This window comes from Colletes gigas, unplaced genomic scaffold (assembly GCF_013123115.1).
Source record: "Colletes gigas isolate AHSC1104 unplaced genomic scaffold, ASM1312311v1 Colletes_gigas_Sc00045, whole genome shotgun sequence".
NCBI classification, from domain to species: Eukaryota; Metazoa; Arthropoda; class Insecta; order Hymenoptera; family Colletidae; genus Colletes; species Colletes gigas.
The window spans coordinates 170,262-192,238 of NW_025106674.1; the positions used below are offsets into that span (position 1 = coordinate 170,262).

The 21,977-nt window shown below is 41.7% G+C and overlaps 3 protein-coding genes across 3 annotated transcripts; all 3 read right to left on the reverse strand.

Moving 5' to 3' along the window:
* Positions 1-3,886: 3,886 nt before the first annotated feature.
* On the reverse strand, positions 3,887-6,854 carry LOC122403154. Its single transcript, XM_043406508.1, has 2 exons — positions 6,797-6,854; positions 3,887-4,881 (listed from the first exon to the last, which is right to left on the reverse strand). Exons 1-2 carry the CDS (start codon positions 6,852-6,854, stop codon positions 3,887-3,889), a joined length of 1,053 nt encoding a protein of 350 aa, XP_043262443.1.
* A 4,388-nt stretch (positions 6,855-11,242) lies between these two features.
* On the reverse strand, positions 11,243-11,713 carry LOC122403155. The gene has a single exon (XM_043406509.1). It carries the CDS (start codon positions 11,711-11,713, stop codon positions 11,243-11,245), a length of 471 nt encoding a protein of 156 aa, XP_043262444.1.
* Positions 11,714-16,829: 5,116 nt separating this feature from the next.
* On the reverse strand, positions 16,830-18,990 carry LOC122403156. The gene is made up of 2 exons (XM_043406510.1): positions 17,751-18,990; positions 16,830-16,978 (listed from the first exon to the last, which is right to left on the reverse strand). Exons 1-2 carry the CDS (start codon positions 18,988-18,990, stop codon positions 16,830-16,832), a joined length of 1,389 nt encoding a protein of 462 aa, XP_043262445.1.
* Between the last annotated feature and the right edge of the window lie 2,987 nt (positions 18,991-21,977).

Here is a 21,977-nt window from a genome sequence, read left to right on the forward strand (position 1 = left end):
GTCCTGGAGAACAGGATCAGGTATCCCGTCGATAACGCAGTCGATCAGCTCCTCCTGGTCGATGGAGATACGATTTGCCAGAATCACTTTCTGGTGCAGGTAGTCAGCAAAGGTTTCTCCTCGGTGCCATGCTCTTGCCTCGAACTGCCGCCTTGCCGCCAGCCGATTCGTCCTCTGGTGGAACATGGATTCCATTTCCCTCAAGAGGACCCCGATTGACCACTCCATGTGTTCCGGCCGGGAGTGGAACCAATCCAGTGCCTTTCCTCGAAGTTTTGACACAATAAGGATGCGAGCAGTGTCGTCCCGCAACCCATACGTGTCGCGTAAGAGCCAAAATTGTCTTGACCACGTCTCAAAGGCGTTTCCCGAACCGTCGAAGTGATTAAGCAGGTCCGCAATAGCCGTGATGCTCGTGCGGAGGGGCTCCGGGGTCGCGAGCGTCACCTCCGATCTCGTGGTGTGCGGCGCCTGACTCGTTTGTATTGTCCGCATAACCTCTAATTCGCGTTTTGCCAGCTCTGCCTCCCGAATAGCCATCTCCTTCTCTTTTTCCAGAAGCTCGAGACGTAGTTGCATTAGCTCCATTTCTGTCGCTTGGGTCGTGGTGGGTGGTATCTGCATCATGTCGCCCTGCACGGATGCCTCTTCTTCATCGGTAACACCTTCTAGTTCGCCTCCGTGGTTGAGCAGTCTTGCAATCAGTTCGTTCTTCGTCCCGCTTGTGGAAAGGGTTTTTTCCCGTAGGAGCTCCTTCAGTTTCGCCGTGGTGAAATCTTGCAACATTTTTCCTTCCATTTGTGAGAGAAAAAAAAAAAAATTGTGTTCTTTCGCGCACTCTAAGATCGATGTCTAGATCCCGGACGAGCCCCCAAATGTAGGATCAGAAGTGTAAAATCTGCCTTTTTTGTAATTCACATGCGCGAATTGGAAAGAAACACAATCAACGTATAAATTAATTATAATTGAAACACAACGTATCACCGTATAAATTAGTTATAATCGAAACACAACGTATAAACGTATAAATTAGTTATAATCGGAACACAACGTATAAATTAATTATAATCGAATCACAACGTATCAACGTATAAATTAGTTATAATCGGAACACAACGTAACATGTAACGTAATGGACGTTCGTAGCGTAATCTTCGTGATCGACGTTCACTCTCAAAAAAGCCCCACTCTTTCCCGGACTCGCGCTTTTATCCCCCAGCTCCCGAACACTTGCCGGTTTCACGTCCGGTCATGTTTCGAGAACGTTCTCGTCGTTTCGTATCAATATCGCGTTACCATAGTCCATGCACTCATACATTCAATCATGCAATCATTTAGAGTCGACACATTCATGTAGTTCAATCATTCCAGAACGTTCTTGACATTTTCCATAGTTCCTCATCCGGTATTACTTCTCGAATATTCCTAACGTTACCAAACATTCCGTCTCTAAGGTCATTGCACTCATACATTCAACCATTCACTCAGAATCGACACATTCAGTTCACTCAGTCATTCCCTGCGATCGATACGATACAACGAAGAACGCTCATCTCCTACAGATATTATTGGTGCTGCATCCATTATGCGTAGCTACGGCACTGCCGCGCCGAGATAGGCAAGCGATGGCCGCGTGGCGGTCAAACGTCGTGCACGCGTTGCAAATACACATTTTCTCGACCTGTGGCAATTGAGAACAGCTTTTACACTTCTGTTGGACAGTTTCTTCTTCAGAAATGTCTGCAGTATCAGATCCTGTGTATAGATTTCGTGTCAGGTAAACAACTTTTCGTAAATATGCAAAAGTATTGTGTATAAAGTATGTACTTCGACACTTTTTCAAACTTTGGCGATCATTTACAACCGTTCAAAAGTACAAAATATTATAACTATCGATGTTAGTATATTCAGGAATCTCTCCTCTATCTTTTAAGATTAATTGGAACTCTCTGATGTTTTTAATTTTCGCGTAATACCTTGCTTTTGCCCAAAATTATACGTTTTTACAAAAACTCTTTTTTTTCGAAAACTGAGGGTGATACAGCAATTCCATTTTCAGATTCGTTTTTAGGGTACAAAGCTCTACAAGAATCACCTAGTGGGTATTGAAAAACAAAATTCGTGTTGAACAGTGTTATCATTTATGGGATCGAGAGGTGCTGTCCAATAGTTTCCCTAGCAGTACCGCTGCGCACAACTCAAGACTCGGAATCGTCTACGTGTTGAGTGGTGCGACTCTGGATTTGGAACAAATTAAGTGTGCCGAGGTGTGACCGGCTGCATCGGTAGACCGTAGATACAGGCACGCGCCGTACGCGCGCTCGCTCGCGTCACAAAACCCATGTATTTGGCTGTCTATCTGTTTAGTCCGAAGTCGAAAGGATCGTTCCGGAGTAGTAAATTTGCACGTGGTGTGCCGACTAAACTAAATTTCGAAGGACCACCCCTTATTCAGGGGACTAACGAAACGTTTTACTGTTGTATTGTATTTTAAAAACTCAACAAAAATATACACTGATCAGATTAGGAACGGCTAGCGCACTATCTGTTTGTCAAATGGTAACTAAGTACGTAAGCAAGCAAGTAAGCAAGTAAGCGACTAAGCGAGTAAGCGAATAATAATCAATAAGGGCGAAATCACGGCATGCCGTCGTTTTTATACTGCTGACTTTGGGGCGGGGGTGTGACGATGCCGACGTAGCTTGGCGTCCAAGGCGGAGGGTGCTACGTTTGGCAACTCCGGGGACTTTCCACCGCGTGCGTCAGCCCTTGGGCCCGCGTACGAACCATCGACGAAAACAAGGGAGGCCCAAGGCGCAGAGCCGCGCACGTGTGGGCCATCCGACAGTCTCTTGGGGCTGCAACCACTCGAGACTGCCTTCGCCAACCAAGTTTATGACACTTTGTCCCTTTTGTTTAGCGAAACTCTAAGATATTTTTTGCCCATGCTGGCCTTGACGAAACTGTACAAACGCGGTTCTGTGTCATAAACCTGGTCGACTCACCGAAGCCCAAACACTATCGCTTTGTCTCTCACGATTAGCCGCGGAATTGAAAGTTCCTCAATAAGGTGGAGTTGAGCCTCGAAAGCCTTCCACGCGTTGTGCACGCTCAATGGGATTGATTCGTCCCAATCGAGTTTTAATTGACATAGTGTTTGCATGAATATTTTCGCTTTAACTATTACCGGGCCGAGGAAACCCAATGGATCAAAAAGTTTGGCGACGCGTGATAGTATGACCCGTTTCGTGACTTGATTGTGTGCGTCACTACGAGTCACCACATATTTAAAGACGTTCTGCTCGCGATGCCATGATAAACCTAACGTTTTCTTTTCTTTATCGCACCGAATCGTCAGCGCGGATGCATCGTCGCTAGCCGCCGACGCAGGTAGTAGACCCTTTTCGTTCGACGACCATTGTCGCAGTTCGAGACCCCCTTTGGCCGCGAGGCCATTGAGCTCGACTTTAAGGTGTAGCGCGTTTTTAAAATTGTCTGCACCGGTTAGCAAATCGTCGACATAAAAGTCGGATCGAGAAGCTGCCGCGGCGATGGGATGTGTGTGCCCATCGTCTTCGGCAAGCTGGTGCAATGTTTTGGTCGCGAGATATGATGCCGACGCGGTTCCGTATGTGACCGTATTTAAAAAGTACGTGGCGATTGGTTTCGTTGGATCGTCGCGCCATAATATTTTTTGATATTTTCGATCCGATTCGTCTACGTTTATCTGTCTATACATCTTCGCGATATCGGCTGTGAGAACGTACTTGTATTTTCGAAATCGGACTACGATAGAGAATAGATCCTCTTGAACGGTCGGGCCGGTCATTAACGCGTCGTTTAACGAAATGCCCGTTGACGATTTTGCCGATGCATCAAAGACTACTCAGGTTTTGGTAGTTACGCTCGTCTCCTTTCGCACTGCGTGATGCGGCAGGTAGTAGCCTTCGGAGGGTGGGCTCGACTGTACCTTGGTCATGTGGCCGAGGCTTTCGTATTCCCGCATGAACCCATTGTATTGTTCGCGATACTGGGGATTGCGCGCTAAAGATCGTTCTAACGCTTCGAACCGTTTTAATGCCGTCGTGCGCGATTCTCCAAGATTTTGTACCGTGGCTTTAAATGGTAGCTTTACCGTGTATCGTCCCGTCTCCGGATCGCGACGCGTGTTTTCTTTGTAATGTCTTTCGCATTCGCTTTCTTCCGCGGACAGTAATCGCTCACGCGGACCTTCCTCAATCTCCCAGAATCTGCTGAGCTGCTCTTGTAACGCGTTTAACGTCACGCAGCATCTGACCTTTGGAGGTCCTTGCCGTGCGTGTATCTCTCCTACCACTATCCACCCTATTATCGTTTTTTGCAAATACATGTACGGGGAAGCTAATTTAATTTGGCCGATACAAAGTAATTTCCAGAATAACTGCGCGCCTACTAAACCGTCAATTTCTGATGGAATATGAAAATCTGGATCTGCTAGTCGGACGTGTTTCGGGATTTCCAAGTCTTTTTCATTTATTTCCATGGATGGAACTATATCCGCGATTTCTTTCACCACTAAAAATCCGAGGTCCTGAGAGAAAGCTGTAGTTCGCGATTTCATCCGTGCGGTCGTGAAATGATTAATTTGTGAGGTCATTCGGTTCATACCGGTGATCGGGATTTCGACCTTTTCTGTTTTTAATTTCGCGCGGTCTACGAATTTCTGTGTGAGGAAATGAGATTGCGTGCAGGAGTCTAAAAGTACGCGACATTGATGCAACTGACCGCGATTGTCTACTATGTCTACTACCGCGGTGGCAAGAAGCACTTGTGCTGCTGAATTTGTTTTTAAGCAGCTTACGTTGACTCGCGACGTAGAGGGCTGTGGCTCGTTAGCTGGCTCTATATGTAATAGTGTATTGTGTTTTTTTTGGCAAACCCTGCACGTGCTGGATTTGCATTCCGCGACCGAATGTCTCTTCCGTAAACCATTAAAGCACACTCGCTTCTTCTTTATCAATTTGATACGCTCGGCGATCGGTGCTTTTAATAATTTTTCGCATGCGTATCTACAATGGGACCCGTTGCAGACGCTACACGTGTTCCCGTTTTGCGTGGCGACGTTGTTCGTGCTGTGGTATTTTTTTATCCCGTGACTCGTTATACGGGTTGTTGCGTGGTGCGTTGACTACGGTTACGGATGGCTCTAAATCTTGGCATCTGTTGTGCAGAAATTCTGTTTCGGCCACGAACAAATATTCGCAGGTTACACAAATCTTGCTCGTGGTCGTTGCGTATTGCACAGCCACTCTGTGCCCTTAACCTTTGCCTTAACCCTCAGAAGCTGTTGCTTCTGATGCGCAGAACTGAAGTCTGCGGAGACTGATTATTGAGGTGATTTCTCTGTTCAAGTTAATCGATCAATCTGACTTCCCAATCTGATTTTTCCCATAAGGAAACCTCGGTTTCCCCTGCCAAGGTGACAACGACGAACATTGTCTACCGGAGGGAGGATTGGTCAATCCAATCCTCATCGTCGTCACCTTGGCAGGGCGGTTCCTAACAATTTGCAACATTCCCGCCCACCCTGCCGTCCAGTGTCCAGGTAGACCATGCAGGAGTGAGCGAGAACGCTGCATTGTTATTAACATTGGGAAATGCCCAATGGCCGCGAGACCCCGGTGGTCCGCAGCTGTGCGCCAACGCGGGTTTACGATACGTCAATCGCTATTGAGGCAAGGAAGAGCTCCAAGGATTCCAAGTCCCGTGTGGAGTTTGGAGGTTCCTTAACACTAAACCTACCGACATTTCATGTATACCTAATCCTACCAGGAGCGGTCAAATGACCGCTTCAAGAAAACATATGTATCTTAATATAGAAAGAGATTTTAGCTAATTGGATAGTAAACAAAATATTTTTCAGGTGCTACAATAAAACCCGCTCCTCGCTTTTCTATTTAGAAAGTTTTATTTACCTTTATGCATTTTCAGCACATTTTTTACAAATTACAGCATTTTGTATTGCACATTTTCCACATACGTATTTTTTACATTTTATACAAATTTTGTTAGTCTTATTGACTTTACAATATCTTACTTGACAAGATTTCCGTTCAGAAAAATCTGTAGCTGTGTTTATTATTGTTTTTGATGAACATTCTTTGCTTAGCTGTCTCTCCTTCTGATATTCGGTCCAAGCTCTTCTGCTAATCGAAATAAAAATTCTTGCCTCGATATTTCTTCACCCGTCGTTTCTTTATATAAACTCCAAGCATTTATCCCGGCTAAATCTAAGATATTGAAAAATACCTGTAAAGGCCATCTTTGACATTTAGATTTTACACTATATTATCTGGCCATTTGATCGGTTACATCTACACCGAATTTTGTGCTATTGTAAAATCTAATTGTCTCTGGTATACGGGTGTCACTTTTTTCAATTTCAACGGATGAATGCATTGAACTAAGTATCAATACTTTTTTATTGGGTTTAGCTTTATAAATCGAAAGAATAAAATCATTCGATTTGTATAATATTGTTGAGAAGCGTGTCATATTATCCTTTGCCTGTCTCGCTAATTTTGGTAGCTCTCTTTTATTTCTGCGGATAGTTCCAATAAGTGTAGTTTTTTTTGCTAGAAGTTTACTCGCTAATGACGTGCTTGTAAAAAAATTGTCAGTTGTTATATTTCTCCCATGGCCTGTATATGGTTCTGCTAATTTCAAAGTTACAAACTCCCCGATGGAGTTGGTGGGACCGATGGTTCTCTCCCTTTATCTTTTCCCAAATATGGAAAGCCGTTTACTATATACTTACTACTTACATCGGAAGCTAACCAGAATTTTATGCCAAATTTGTCCGGTTTGTTGGGCATGTATTGAGTAAATCTACAACGTGCTTTTGTAGGAAACAATTGTTCATCTATAGCAAGATATGCTCCTGGTTTATAACAGTTTTGACTGTTTTCGATAAATGTGTACCAAACTTCAGAGATCAAAGCGAACTTATCGTTTTGTAAGCGTTGGATTCGTTGATTTTTGTTGTCAAACCGAATAAATCTCATGATTTCTGTAAAGTCATTTCGGCTCATAGTTGTCGAAAAAAAGGCGAACCCCATTTCGTGTTCCATAAATATGATACATACATATTTTTAGCCTCATATGCGCCGCGTGCATATAGAAGTCCAATAAATGCATATAATTTTGCAATAGATAAATTCCATTTCGTTTTCAACACACGAAATGCCTCTAATTCCGTATATTTTCTTACATGTTCAATCATGTTATGATCAATAATCAAGGAAAATGCTGACTCAACTCTGCCCTTTATAATATTTCGTTTAGCGTATCCTGTCGGTCCTGATATTTTCTTGAAAATATTATAAATCGGTGCTCTTCCGCGATTAGACCCTTCTTTTATTTTTGGCCAAACAGTTCCGTCCATAGCAGTTTCAATTCCTTCCTCATTTTCACTTCCGGAACTAACTATAAATCTCTTTCTTTTTTGTCCTCTTCGTATATTCAAAATATTCTGTTCGTCCGTATCGCTGTCAAATAAATCACAATTATTTTCTGCTGTATCATCATCAAAATCGAAAACTTCTTGGTCATCTTCAGAACAATCCTCGTCGATATTATTTATTTTGTCTAATAAATTGATATTCCTCGAATGTCTTGACATTTTTGGGGATGAATATACTGTTGCGACGCAGGATGACGATCTGTCCGTGGTTCAACGGATCGTTTGCGTTCGCTATTCCTCGTTCAACTTAATGCACGAAGCGTCGTGATGTGATAAGAGATTTTAGAATGAGGTTAACACACCTTTTGTAACAATGTTTTAATGTTTACTATAAAACAATATATATACAATCGTAGAGTGTAGTGAGTGGTATTTGCTGTTTCTCGGTGAGTTCTGTCTGAGTTCTGTCCGAGTTCTGATCTGATGGATGTGTGTTAGCGTCGTTGTCGAGGAGGTTAAGGTTGGAATTGGCTGCTGATATCTTGGGGATAGGTGGATTGTAAGAATTAGGATTAGTCGGTTGTGTGGTGAGGGTGGATCTGAAAATGGTCTTGAGGCGGAGCTTGAATGTTTAAATATTTTGGGAAATGTTGTTCGGTTAGGGCTAGCAGGTAATGGGTGTATTGCGGTGATGGGTACGTGATGTGCAGCTGTTGGAAAGGTCAAGTTTTTATGGGACAATACTGGTCGCGAAGAGTGGTAATTGCCGAGCCTAAAAATGCTCGGCTGCTACGACCTTCTGGAGCTACCTGTGTTGAGGCTCAACATGCCGCCCCCCTTGAACTATTTAGTTCAATAATCAGATATGTGATTGACGAGATACAAAACGATGTGTGGTATGTCTTTGTCGTGTTTGTTGTGTGTTTTAAGTGTCTTATTATACTAGTTGCCTTATCTCTAAATTTAATATCATAGTTTCTAAGATTCTAATGTCTCCGGATAATCTATCGGCAATGGCGCGATGCCTTTTATGCTACGCTTATATTCTCCATGAATAGTTTTTACTGTAACTACACGAATGATCCCATCTTCTCCTGGATGGATGGCTATGATACGTCCCATGGGCCAATAGAGGGGGGGTGTGTTGTCGTCCTTTAGCATCACCAACATGCCTTCCTTGATGATGCGGGTGGTTGCATGATGCCATTTTTTCCGAACGGTGAGTTCATTGAGGTACTCCTTGTACCATCGTTTCCAAAAGTGTTGTCGGATTTGTTGTACCTGTTGCCAGGACGATAATCGTCCTGCCTTCAAACTAGTAAGGTCGCACACCGGGGTGCTTGTTATTGAGTCACCGATTAGGAAGTGGCCAGGTGTTAAAGAAGTTAAATCATTTGGGTCGGAAGATAGTGGAGTTAACGGTCTTGAATTTAATATGGCTTCTATTTCGATTAGACAGGTTGATAGTTCCTCAAACGTAAATAAGTTGTTGCCCATGATGCGAAAGAGATGGCGTTTACATGATTTTACTGCAGCTTCCCACAACCCGCCAAAATGAGGAGCCCGAGGAGGAATAAAATGCCAGTTAATGCCATTATTTACTAAATATTTATGTACATTATTATTCGTGTCGACGGTCAAGGTTTTGTGAATTGCCTTTAATTCACGATCCGCTCCGGTGAATGTAGTTGCGTTGTCGCTATATATATCTGTACATTTTCCCCGTCGTGCAAAGAATCTTTTTAAGGCTGCAAGAAAAGCTTCCGATGTTAGGTCGCTTACGAGCTCTATATGAACTGCCTTTGTGCTAAAGCAAACGAAAATTGCCACGTACGTTTTAATTTTTTTCGTATTCCGGTGTTTCTTTTCTTTGATGTATAGTGGCCCGCAATAATCGACACCAGCCACTAAGAATGGTCGAATAAACTTGACTCTGTTACCTGGAAGTTGTCCCATAGGGTAACGTGGAATTGCAGGTTTCATTCTGTGACACGTTACGCATTTCTTAATGATCGATTTTACTATGACCCTCCCGTTAATCGGCCAAAACGCTTGTCTTACCGCGTTGAGCGTGCTTTGCATTCCGCTATGCCCATGTTTAATATGTACTTCGCGTATAATTAAATTTGTGATGTGGTGATAGTGTGGTAAAATTGCTGGATGCTTTGATTCGTGTGGGATTGTTGAATGTTTTAATCTCCCACCGACTCTAATGATTCCATTGGCATCAATAAATGGATCAAGCGCTGCTAATTTGTTTTTCTGAGTGTGAGTTAATGATTTCAGTATTTCCTGCCTCTCGTGGGGGAATGCAATCTTCTGAACAAGTGCAATTATTTTTACCGTAGCTTGTGTCAATTCGTTAGTGGTGAGATGACTCGTGTGTTTCTTCTGTTGTCGTGTGTTGTTTATAAATCGTAAACAATATGCCATAACGCGTTTAAGTGTAGTGAATGACGAGTATTTCTCGAGCAACGTAAAATCTGTTTGTGTTGTTATCTTTAGAACTATCACCGTTCGTTTTTCGGGAATTTCTATTGGCTGTATCTCAAGATACGGCCATGTGTCCTCTGACTGAGATAACCATTGTGGTCCGCGATACCAAGTGGGGTGGTTTATTATATCAGTTGGATTTAATCCACGTGACAATACGTCTGCTGCATTGCATTCTGATGGTACGTGGCGCCATTGGTTGTACCTATTATCCTTTTGAATTTCGCTTACGCGGTTGGCAAGGAAAGGTTTAAGTATGTGTGGTGCGGTCTTGATCCAATGAAGGACTATAGTTGAGTCTGACCAAAATGTAATGGTTTGGAACTTGATTTTTAGTGTTTTTACCACTACATTGTATAATTTAGTTAACAACGCCGCAGCACACAATTCTAATCTTGGCAATGATTGAGTTTTTAAAGGAGCTACACGCGATTTTGAACATAACAACTGAGAGGTATAATGATGTGATGCGTCTGTGCTTCTAATATATATACAGGCTCCGTAAGCTCGCTCACTTGCATCACAGAAGCCGTGTAATTGCACGTTTTTGGCATTGTCTGCAATAACGCGTCGAGGGATTTGAATTTGGCGTATATTTTGTAACTGCGAATGGAAGGTCGTCCACGCGGTGCGAATGCCGATCGGTACGTCTTCGTCCCATTCTACCTGACATTTCCATAGGTCCTGCATAATTAACTTTGCCTGCACAATTATTGGACCCAGTAAACCGAGCGGGTCAAATAACTGTGCGACCCTCGCGAGAATCGTGCGTTTTGTAATTTTTTGCTTTGCTGGGGCCTGCTTTAACGAGTATCCTAACGTATCCTTATTGGCATTCCAATATAAACCTAAGGTTTTCTTTTCTTCTACCGCGTCTAGAGCTATGTGATCGGTGTTATTTAGTTTCCTTAACGACTCGATTAGTTTAGGCTCGTTGGAGACCCATTGTCGTAGTTCGAAGCCTCCTTTCGCGGATAATTTGATGAGTTCGTCCCGAAGTATTATAGCTTGTTCTATTGTCTCCGCGCCAGTTAACACGTCGTCAACATAAAAGTCGTTAAGGAAACTGCGTGCCGCTACAGGAAATCTGTGACCCTCGTCATGCGCTAGTTGTTGTAACGTTCGAATTGCTAGATACGGTGCAGACGCAGTACCGTACGTGACTGTATTAAGTTGATAGACTTTAATTGGTTCGTTTATGCTTTCGCGCCACAATATTTTGTGATATTTCCGGTCGTTCATGTTCAATTCTACTTGACGATACATCTTAGTGATATCCGCGGTCAACACATACTTATGAAGTCTAAATCACATGATGATAGCGAACAGATCATCCTGTATTGTCGGCCCGACCATGAGAATGTCGTTCAATGAGGTGCCTGACGATGAACGCGCTGACGCATCAAATACGACTCGTATCTTAGTCGTGATACTGTCCGTTTTGACGACTGGATGGTGAGGAAGGTAACAACCGACAGTGCGCTCGTCTTGAATTTCAGTCATATATCCGAGTTTTTCGTACTCGTTCAGAAAGTCGCGGTATTGTGCTTTTCGATCCGCGTGTTTATCTAAGGACCGTTCTAGCGCTAAAAATCGGGTATATGCTACGTTGTACGTGTCGCCTAATCTGAGCTCTGTATGTTTGAGGGGAAGTGAGACAATGTATCGTCCAGATGGACCTCGAGTGGTGTGTTTTGTGTAGTGATCTTCGCAAGCTTGTTCTTCTGACGAAAGAATTTTTGAGGCAGGGCACTCTTCCAGATTCCAAAACCGTTGCATGTCATCATGTAATGATTTCAGCGTTAGATTGCAAACTACCTTGTGCGATTGAGTGTTATTTTTAATTTCCCCCGTTACGATCCACCCTAACCCGGTTTCACGTAATGTGATTAATTGGCCATCTACTGCGATTTTATTCCCGTATAGGAGATCCCAAAATACTTGGGCCCCTAAGAGTCCATCTATTTCCTGGGTTTGGTTGAAATATGGATCTGCTAGTTGGATACCGGTTGGAATATTAAATTTAGTGTTTTCTATGGATTCAGATGGGATTCGATGTGATATACGTTTCGCGATTAAAAATGTAAGCGTCGTGGAATACCTGTTATACCGTGATTTGATGTGCGCGGTAGTCAGTTTATTAATTTTGGAATCCATTTGATTGGTACCGGAAAGGGGAATCGAGACTGTTTGCGTTTTTAACCGTAACTGCTTGCAAAATCGTTCGCTCAGAAGATGAGCTTGGGAACACGAGTCTAATAGTACTTGGCAAGAATGCGATTTCCCGGTGTTGTCAAGTACGTGGATAATTGCTGTGGATAGCATGATGTTTGGTATAGTATCGATCGAAAGACAATTTAAATTAGTTTGAATTGGCTGTGAAGAGTTGCCTGCCTCTGTATGGAGTAATGTGTGGTGTCGTTTATGGCATCGCTTGCAGGTAGACGCTTGGCACTCGCTCGTGCCATGGTTTCGCCGTAAACAATTGAAACATAATTTTTTCTCGTTTACGAGCCTAGCTCTTTCTAGTACGGACAGCGAAGTGAACTTCTCACAATTTTGCGAGAAATGAGGTCCCGTGCAAAAATTGCAAAGCATACGAGACTGAGTAACAAATGCTTGTGTTGTATTTGAACGCAGTTCGCGCATGGGCATTCTATTATTAATTGGTGAATAATTTCGAAAGCGATTGTTACTTTGTGGAGCTATGTTTTTAGAATGATTATTACAATTCGTGCCTGCGGGTTCGATTATCTTACACCGGTCGTGTAGGAATTTAAATAATTCTTCTACAGTTGGGAAATCTGTGTGTTGCGTATGTTCCTTCCATTTTAACGTGGTTTCGCGATCTATCTTTGTTGTGAATAAATGTAAAAGTAGAGTATCTGTGGTTGGTTGATTTAGCGCTTGTAAGGCTCGATAGTGCATTTCAATATTATTCAAGAATGATCGGAGATCTTGGTGTGTTTGGCGATTAATTTGCGGCATCTCAAACAATATCTTTAAGTGGTTGGCTACGATTATTGCAGGCTGATTATACCGTCGTTCTAAAATTTCCCAAGCAACCGTATAATTGATTGCTGAGTTACCGAGTGATTCGATTGCTTTAGCAGTTTCATATTTTAGACACGACCGAAGGTACATTAGCTTTTTGCAATTGTCTATGCGTACGTTGTCATGCACCGTCGAGCGAAATTGGTCAGCAAACCCTGGCCAATCTGCGTACGCGCCCGAAAATGTTGGCAGATTGATTTTAGGCAATGTAATTTCACTTTCGGTTGATTCTATCTGCGAGTGGGGCGTATGTTGCGTGTCTCGCGAATTATTCCCTGACCGTGACGTCGTTATATCTAAGGCTTGTGCTCTACATTGCATAAATGCTGATTTGATACTGATGCGTTCACGCATTAGCTGACCCTCCTCTAAACTATCTAATTCGGTTTGCGATTTGTTGAAAGCTGCGAATTCTGACTCTAACTCCTCTAACTGAACACGGATAGTCGTTGCTGAGGTTCCTTCAACGAAGTTGTCAATCAATACTTTAAAAGTTTCGAGTTCTATCTTGAACGCCTCGCGTCTCAATTTCAAATTTTTAATTCGTTCTTCATGACTAGGAGCCATTTTATGTGAATTTGATTGGATTCGGAATAGGATTAAAAAATATGTTCTACCGATGACTCAAAAAACAAGGGTGTGGACTTACGTTTCGATGCGACGCGACGTCTGCAACCTGGCGTTTGATGAGCTCGCTCAAGATGCTGCTAGATGCTGGATGTCACTTTGTCTGAGTGATCGACTCCGTTAGTGTGGCTGACCGTGCTGGACCCAAAATGCGCTGGTGTCTTCTCCCGAAGGTGACACTCCTGATGCCACAGACTTCGGCGTCGATGACTGGATGTGCTGGACGACGGCTCGTGATTTTCTCTCCAAATGTGACACTCCTGATGCCACTGACTTTGGTGCTGTTGCTTCTCGTGATGAGTTCTCCGGACTGACTTTGGTGCTGTTGTTCTTCCAAAGCACTGGATCCGGTTCGAAGGACCAATTTTATGTTGCGACGCAGGATGACGATCTGTCCGTGGTTCAACGGATCGTTTGTGTTCGCTATTCCTCGTTCAACTTAATGCACGAAGCGTCGTGATGTGATAAGAGATTTTAGAATGAGGTTAACACACCTTTTGTAACAATGTTTTAATGTTTACTATAAAACAATATATATACAATCGTAGAGTGTAGTGAGTGGTATTTGCTGTTTCTCGGTGAGTTCTGTCTGAGTTCTGTCCGAGTTCTGATCTGATGGATGTGTGTTAGCGTCGTTGTCGAGGAGGTTAAGGTTGGAATTGGCTGCTGATATCTTGGGGATAGGTGGATTGTAAGAATTAGGATTGGTCGGTTGTGTGGTGAGGGTGGATCTGAAAATGGTCTTGAGGCGGAGCTTGAATGTTTAAATATTTTGGGAAATGTTGTTCGGTTAGGGCTAGCAGGTAATGGGTGTATTGCGGTGATGGGTACGTGATGTGCAGCTGTTGGAAAGGTCAAGTTTTTATGGGACAATACTGGTCGCGAAGAGTGGTAATTGCCGAGCCTAAAAATGCTCGGCTGCTACGACCTTCTGGAGCTACCTGTGTTGGGGCTCAACATATACAAATGATAAAGTAAAAAGTAAAAACTAAAATATAAAAATATAAATCAAACGGGGCAAAAACATTGAGACCAGAAATAAAAAAAAATTGTAAATCATACCACAAAATATTGTTAGCTCTGTTGACTTTGTCGAAACTATCACTTATACCACGTAATAATTTCTATAATACACTTTGAAATTTTGATGCTCTCTGTTCGGATCGCAAGACCGTATTGTCGTATGAAGAACGCTATGCATTTGTTCCAATCGCGCGTTTGTCTACACTGTAGATCCACAATTACATTGTAGACTCGTAAAACAATTTCAGGAGTGCGCTTTCCGAAGAATATAGTCGTAAATAACATGAATTTTTCAAATGGTCAAATGACCGTTCGTGGTAGACTAGACATGCTATAAATTTTTTTCAGAAAGTAAACAATAAAGAAAGTTGTGAATATTGAAAAATGGGTTGTATGTATATTATAGGAAAAGTCAATAAGCTACATGGTGATACAGTAACGTTGTATACGAGAAATTCTAAACGAAATTTCAAAAACCGGTCATTTGACCGCGCATGGTAGGTTTAGTGTTAATGACCGTATCCTAATTTAGCAAGTAAAAATGTCTTGAAGGCCTAATCCTCAAAAATAGCGGAGAAGTCACGTCCAAATCATAAACCCGTTCGCTATACCGACCCTGAACAAATTCAACTAACTCTTTCATCGCGGGGAAGGGCGTGTTACGCGTATGTTCCTTCCATTTTAAATTCGTTTCCTGGTTTAATCGTGAGAGACACAGGTGAATAATCAGCGTATCAGCCGACGGCTGATTTACCGTGGTTAGCGCTTGATGATGCGATTCTATATGCGTGAGGAACTGTCGAAGATCACGATGTTTCGCTTTCGGTACTGGTTTCACGTTAAAAAGGGCGCTAATATGATTGGCTACAATTACCGCCGGTTTATTGTATCGTTTTTCGAGCAGTGCCCACGCGCATCGGTAATTTGCTGAAGAATTCGGAAGCGATTCGATGTTCTTCGCGGCCTCTCCCCGTAAGCATGATCTTAGTATAGCAGTTTTTTGCAGTCGTTGAGACGCGCGTTCTCATGCACAGCCGATCTAAATTCATCCGCGAACCCAGGCCATTCGTTGTCCATGCTGCCGATCGGATCGCGTTCGGTGTTAGCCCGTGCTTCGGCGGTGCTCTGAGAGGCCCCGATAAAGTCGTACGCGCGCGCGCGACAAGACATGTACGTGTTTTTTATTTCGATTCGCTCTATCATGTATGACCCGCTATCGTCCGCCAAGTCTAAGTCAGTCTGTGTTTTTGCGAAAATAGAATATTCTGCTTCTAAATCTTCTACCCTAATTTTTAACTCGGACGATTGATTTTCCGGTTTGTACGCGTCTAATGTATTTGTAAATGTTTTCAGTTCTAACTTGAAGGCCTCGCGCCTTGCCTTTAATGTTTTGATTTTATCCTCGTGCGACGCAGCCATGACTACTGTTTAGCCAATTACGTAATGAGAGGAAGGTAACCTGTAAGAGGAAAGTAAGTGATAGCAAATATTCGGTGCGTATGTTACCGTTGCTGCTTGTTCTGCTAGTGTGATCTCGCTGCGTCATCTCTGGACTCTGCTGCGTCGTTGATACGGTCGAGATTGACTCGGTCCGTGCTGCTGTCCTCGTTGATTCGTATGCTGATCCCGGAACAGGGTGAAGCGATCTCTTCACTGTTGCTGCACTCAGGTTGCGTCTCGATTCAGGCATAGGATTCAGGCACTGCTGCTACGGTTGCTCGATGGTGTCGTCCTCGTAGATAAATTCTCGAGGATCCGGCTCGAAGGACCAAGTTATGTACCGGATATGCTCGCGGACTTTATTGTGAGAAATTGTACGTTTCTGAAGTCGCGAACCCGGTTTGCTCGTCTAATAAATTAATGCAGTCGGAGCAGGTTACGTGATAGATAGATAGTGCACTGAGAACGGTTTTGTGAGTTCTTTTATTTTGTATGCTTCGGTTGACTTTGCACAGAAGAAGTGTCATTTTTTGGCGATGTTCATGGTTTACATAAGTTCGGATCTGTTTCTATTGATGGAAGATGTTGTGGATGGGGGTGTACGAATTTTGTCTGATAGGTGGTTGGCGATGGTAGTGGGTGTAACTATTTCTGACTGTGAGGGGAAGTGTGCGGCGTAGGAACTTTCCGTACAAAAAAAGAGTAGTAAAGTGGCCGATGGCAGCTCACGTGCTCGGCAAATGTTGCCCTCTTAGGGTTTCTGATTTTGTATGAATTTGGTGACAATGGATCGGTCGGAGACTCGAACGTCGGTCCGACCGTTGCCGTTGCTGATGAACGAAGGCACGCTAGCCGTAGCCATAAACCGCGGGGACAAGGTCGGGGGGCCCGGATGCACGCCTGAACATGCATACATACTGTTGGCGCCTCACTTGAAGTCTCGCGGAAAGAATGCGGGAGAAGTAGAAGGGATACACGTATTCCCACGTATACATTGTTCTCTCGCTCGCTATTCGTCGCGGCAGTTACACACACATGTGGACTGACTGACGAGGAAGGCAAAGAGATAGAAAGAGATAATGAGAAACACGTGGCGGACAGAGCCCCATTGGCGTAGTGCAACATATATTACTACTAGAGTAACCCTGCCCGCGTTGCTGGACAATACAATAACATACGTTTACGTCTTTGTATTAAAAATTAAATTTTCTAGAAAGAATAGACATTTTCCTGAAAAAGAAGTGCAAAATAAGATAAATTTTTTAAAGTGAGAACATCAAAAAGGAAAAAATTTATTGCAGAGCTTCGTGGTAAACGACATTTTTAGTATTGCCATTTTCACAAAAAATGAATAAAGACGACGGCTTCCCAACACGTGAACATGCAACATACAGTTGACCGTGTGAAAATACAGGAAATTCTAAATTTATTCCGCAAACTTGCAACGACTGGCCTTGAGCTTTATTAATAGTCATTGCAAAAGCCAAACGAACGGGAAACTGTAATCGTTGAAATTGAAATGGCATATCAGTGGAAATCATTGGGATGCGTGGTATTAAAACATCTTCGCCTTTGAATTTCCCATTTAAAATTGTTGCTTCAATTACATAATTCATTAATTTTTTGACCGCAAGTCTTGTTCCGTTGCATAATTTTGGTGGATTTATATTACGAAGCATAATGATTGTAGATCCGATTTTCAATTGTAAATTATGCGGTGGCATTCCAGGCAAATCAAGAGAATTCAAAAATTCAGTTGGGTAATGTACTACGTCTTCTTGATTCTTCACAGTATCAACAGATTTATATGTGATCAATTCACCATCTATTTGAGATTGAATGATGAAATTCAAAACATTGACATCCTTATTTTTTCCTGCCAATATAGCTCTTTCACTCAACCAAGCATGATTTTTGTATTGCTCTTGTATATTTGGGAAGACTTTTTCAATTAGTTCTTCTTTTGATTGTGTGAATATGCAAAAATCTCTCGGAATTGTAATGAAACCATCATTATCAATTGGCATTTTACCATCACCCATTAAAAGCAATTGCTTTGAAAATGTTACAGCTGATTGATCATTTTGCAATTGCACACGAACATTGGTGGTGAGTCTTAACGTTTTAACGTATCTCCATAGATTTGATAGCTTCAAACACGCATTTATTTCATCAGCTGGTGTTGATTTTGAGATAACAGGTAGTGTTTGTCTAAAGTCTCCTGCTAACAATATTAAAGCACCACCAAATATATTTTGATTTCCACGGAAATCTCTCATTGTTCGATCCAAAGCTTCAATTGATTTCTTGTGTGCCATTGTGCATTCATCCCACAACAAAATATCAAATTGTTTCAAAACTCTAGCCATGCCAGAGGTTTTTGATAAATTGCATGATGGTGCTTCATTTATCGTCATATTCAAAGGCAATTTTAGCGCTGAATGTGCTGTCCTACCACCATCCAATAAAGTGGCTGCAATTCCAGAAGATGCAAGTGCCAAAGCAATTCTACCACGTGCTCGTACAGTTGCTAAAATTAAAGTTATCAAAAAAGTTTTGCCAGTACCACCAGGTGCATCCAAAAAGTACATTCCACCATTACCATTATCAATTTCTTGCATAATTTTTTCATAAGCTAATTTTTGCTGTTGATTTAATTTAGGAATATTTTCTTGAACATAATTTGTCAGCACATTTGGATCGTAATTCTGTTCTCGAAGCAAATCTTGATTAAAAATATCATTTCTTGAACGATTGGGTGATGGCATACCTAACTGAGCCAAAGCTTTACTCGCCATTCCTAAACACATATCCTCAGTCAATATCAATGCCTCATTATACATTTCCTCTGTATAATTCAATTGAGCATTATTATTTAAGGTGCGTATTCGATGTAAAATATCTTCCGTCATGTAATCACGAAATTTCATCCATAAAGCAGATGGATTAGCCGGATTGCACGTTGAGATAATGATAGAAAATAAAATTCTAATTTGTTGTGGATATGCTGATACCGATGCATCAGTGAATGTATTTTCCCAATGTGTATCGTGCTGAAGCAATCCTAGTTTTTGACATGCTTCACGGTAAGTGGCGCATAATTGTCCATCAAGAGTTCTCAAATAATTAAATGATGTTGGACCATGAACATTTATCAAAAGCAAACGCAAATAAAAACACTCATCATTATTTGGGTGAACTGTGTAAATTCGACCTAAAGCATCAGTTTCAAACACATTTGGATGACCTTGAACAGATTTGCCTTGCTTTCGACGTTGAAATTCCTTTTTTGATGCATTCCAAGTATAATATGATGGAACCTGAGCATAAAGCAATGTTCTTGCAAATGAATCTTCTTGGCACAATTTAAGAAATGCGGTTAAAGTTGTATTTGGTGGCGCAATTGCTCTTTGTGCTGCATTTTGTTCATTAAAACAAATACGCTGACCATTTTCCAAATGAACAGCTAAATGTTGAACGGTCGGGTATCTTTCATGTATTGCAAAAGAGACTATACGCCATACTACTTCATTACTGCTGATGTATCGACCAATTCGGTAATGTTTTATTTCATCATTTTCAACAACACCGAAAGCAGCCATATCACTACCTTTCGTGATATATTTACAAATATATTTGATCGCTTTAACTGAATTGCAGTATTCAACGTTAATGTGAGCCTTAAAAGTTTTTGATAAAATTGGTGAATATGGGACAATCCAACGATTGTCGACCTCGATTTCTTGTGTTCTCACTTTGACAGTTGTTGATCTACCATTATCTTGTGTTGATCGTCGACGATATTTTGGATACCCATCATTTCCAGTAATGGTTTCAGAAACTTGAGGGGGCTGGAGGTTCAAGTGACAAACCTCAATCTACCCCAACAATTATTAAAGTGTTTATTTCCGCGGGTGTCGGAGGTGTAGCCACACGCAGGTCAAAGTTAATAATACTGGCTTCGCAAACGCGCGACGTCTTAGCCAGACTCGGGTCTAAAATAGACTGGGGGTCTTTCTTCTCACGTCCCCTGAATATATACAATTTCTTACCCTAATAGCAAAGGTAGAGTAAAGAGACAGGACAGAAAGACGGAAAAACGAAACTGGAAAATCCTCAGTGTAGGAAAAGTTTAGCGAAAGAGAGTCATAAAAGTCAAGAGGCTCGCCGGGCCCGGATCAGGGTGGTCCGAGGCCCAGGCGAAACCTTGAGGAAAAACAGACGCCTCGCGCGGCTCTGGTCGCCAAGTGTTTAACAGGACGACCAGGCTCGCACGAGACCCTGGGAAAATGGAAAAATAGAAAGCTTAAAACTATTCTTACATTCCATTCCCATTCATACTCTGGCAAGGGCGTAGTGGCTATACAATGGCCGCTACAAACTAATGCTTGTGGATAATTTTTTGTACACTTTCCATCTTGCATACATACTGAATTCATATTCAAACTACCGCATGGTCCATGAATCATGTTTTTGGTAACAATTTCATGCAATTCAGGATCAATTTCAGGATCAGGAATTTCTGCTGATATAACGCTATCAATTTGTTCTGGTGTTATTTTGTCAACCATCCAAATTAAAATGTGAGCGTGTGGTAGTCCTCTCTTTTGCCATTCAATCGAATACATCCAGCAACGTACTTCACCAAATATTTTTAATTTTATCAACATGTCCATTAATGATTTCATCTTTTGCTTAAATACACGTGCAGTTATATCATGTCGGTCTGTTGGCCCTTGACCTTCAAATAAATGTTCTTTAATTTCTGTCCATTGCGGATTGCACGTGAAAGTTATAAATAAATCAGGTCTTCCATAATGACGCACATAACACATTGCATCTTGCGCGTATTCATGCATATGTCGTGGTCCACCAACATATGACGATGGTAGAATCACCATATTGCCAATATCATTAGGATCCACATCATTGTTAATAGCATCACGCAAATGAATGTATTCTTCTGAACGTAGTTTTGCTTGATTATATTTGATGTAATTTAAACGTTCAGTTTCAATTTTTGCATACATATCAACAATGTACTGATGAAAAAGCTTACGGCAATGCAAAATGTGATTGTATTCATTTTGTCGAACCATTAATCGATACGCGTAATAATTCATAGCGCTAACCTTTTTATCAGTTACCGCACCTGCCATAAAAAGAATTAAAAATAAATTCCATTAATCAATTATATTTTAATTTCACTCCTTAAAATTATTTTATTTTGTACGCACCGGTTGAATGATTAATCATTCTTAAATTAAAATGGTACTCATCTTCACCTTGCTAAAAAATTAGCGGATATTGCAACGAATCATAAGAACGGTGTGTTTCACTAACATTTTCCAACTGGTCATTTCTACGTTGCAAAATAATATCACGCCTATTGAATTCTTCTCCAACCATGACAATCGCTACTTCATCTTGAAAGCTTGGTGCATTAAATCTTCCTACATGTTGGTCAGCTGGCGTTTTATCCGCATTTATTCTTATTCCATAATTGTCAGCAGGCACATTATCAATTTGTAATTTAAACATTCTAACCAATTCATTATGTTCATGTAATAATATTTGTAATTCACGAATAATTGGTTTGCTTAATTTCGGATTTATTGAATAACGCTGATCAACTTCTTCATCTCCATTTCCCATGAAATAAATTTGTAGAAAGCGATACTCTTGGTTGTCGAATGGCAATAACCCACCAATTTTATGGCACACCTGACCCTGAATCTTTAATTAATATTCAACAAATTGGTTAGAATTTTCGTATAAATGAAAACATATATTAATATCTGAATTGAAAACCACATTATTTACCTTAAAAGTTGGCATAAATCTATCACGAACAATGTGTTGTGCTCCAAATGATGTCATTTGAAAGCAACACTTGTAC

What these genes read in the sequence shown, in the direction of transcription:
- LOC122403154 (XM_043406508.1), bottom strand. Translation starts at nt 6,854, where the DNA reads ATGCCCAACAAACCGGACAAATTTGGCATAAAATTCTGGTTAGCTTCC. An exon ending in GTTAGCTTCCGATGTAAGTA is followed by an intron (nt 4,882 to 6,796) that starts GTAAGTATATAG and finishes TATTACATATAG; the next exon opens with AGCCAGCTAACGAGCCACAG.
- LOC122403155 (XM_043406509.1), bottom strand. Translation starts at nt 11,713, where the DNA reads ATGCAACGGTTTTGGAATCTGGAAGAGTGCCCTGCCTCAAAAATTCTT.
- LOC122403156 (XM_043406510.1), bottom strand. Translation starts at nt 18,990, where the DNA reads ATGACGGAAGATATTTTACATCGAATACGCACCTTAAATAATAATGCT. An exon ending in ATCTACAATCATTATGCTTC is followed by an intron (nt 16,979 to 17,750) that starts GTAATATAAATC and finishes ATGCATGTTCAG; the next exon opens with GCGTGCATCCGGGCCCCCCG.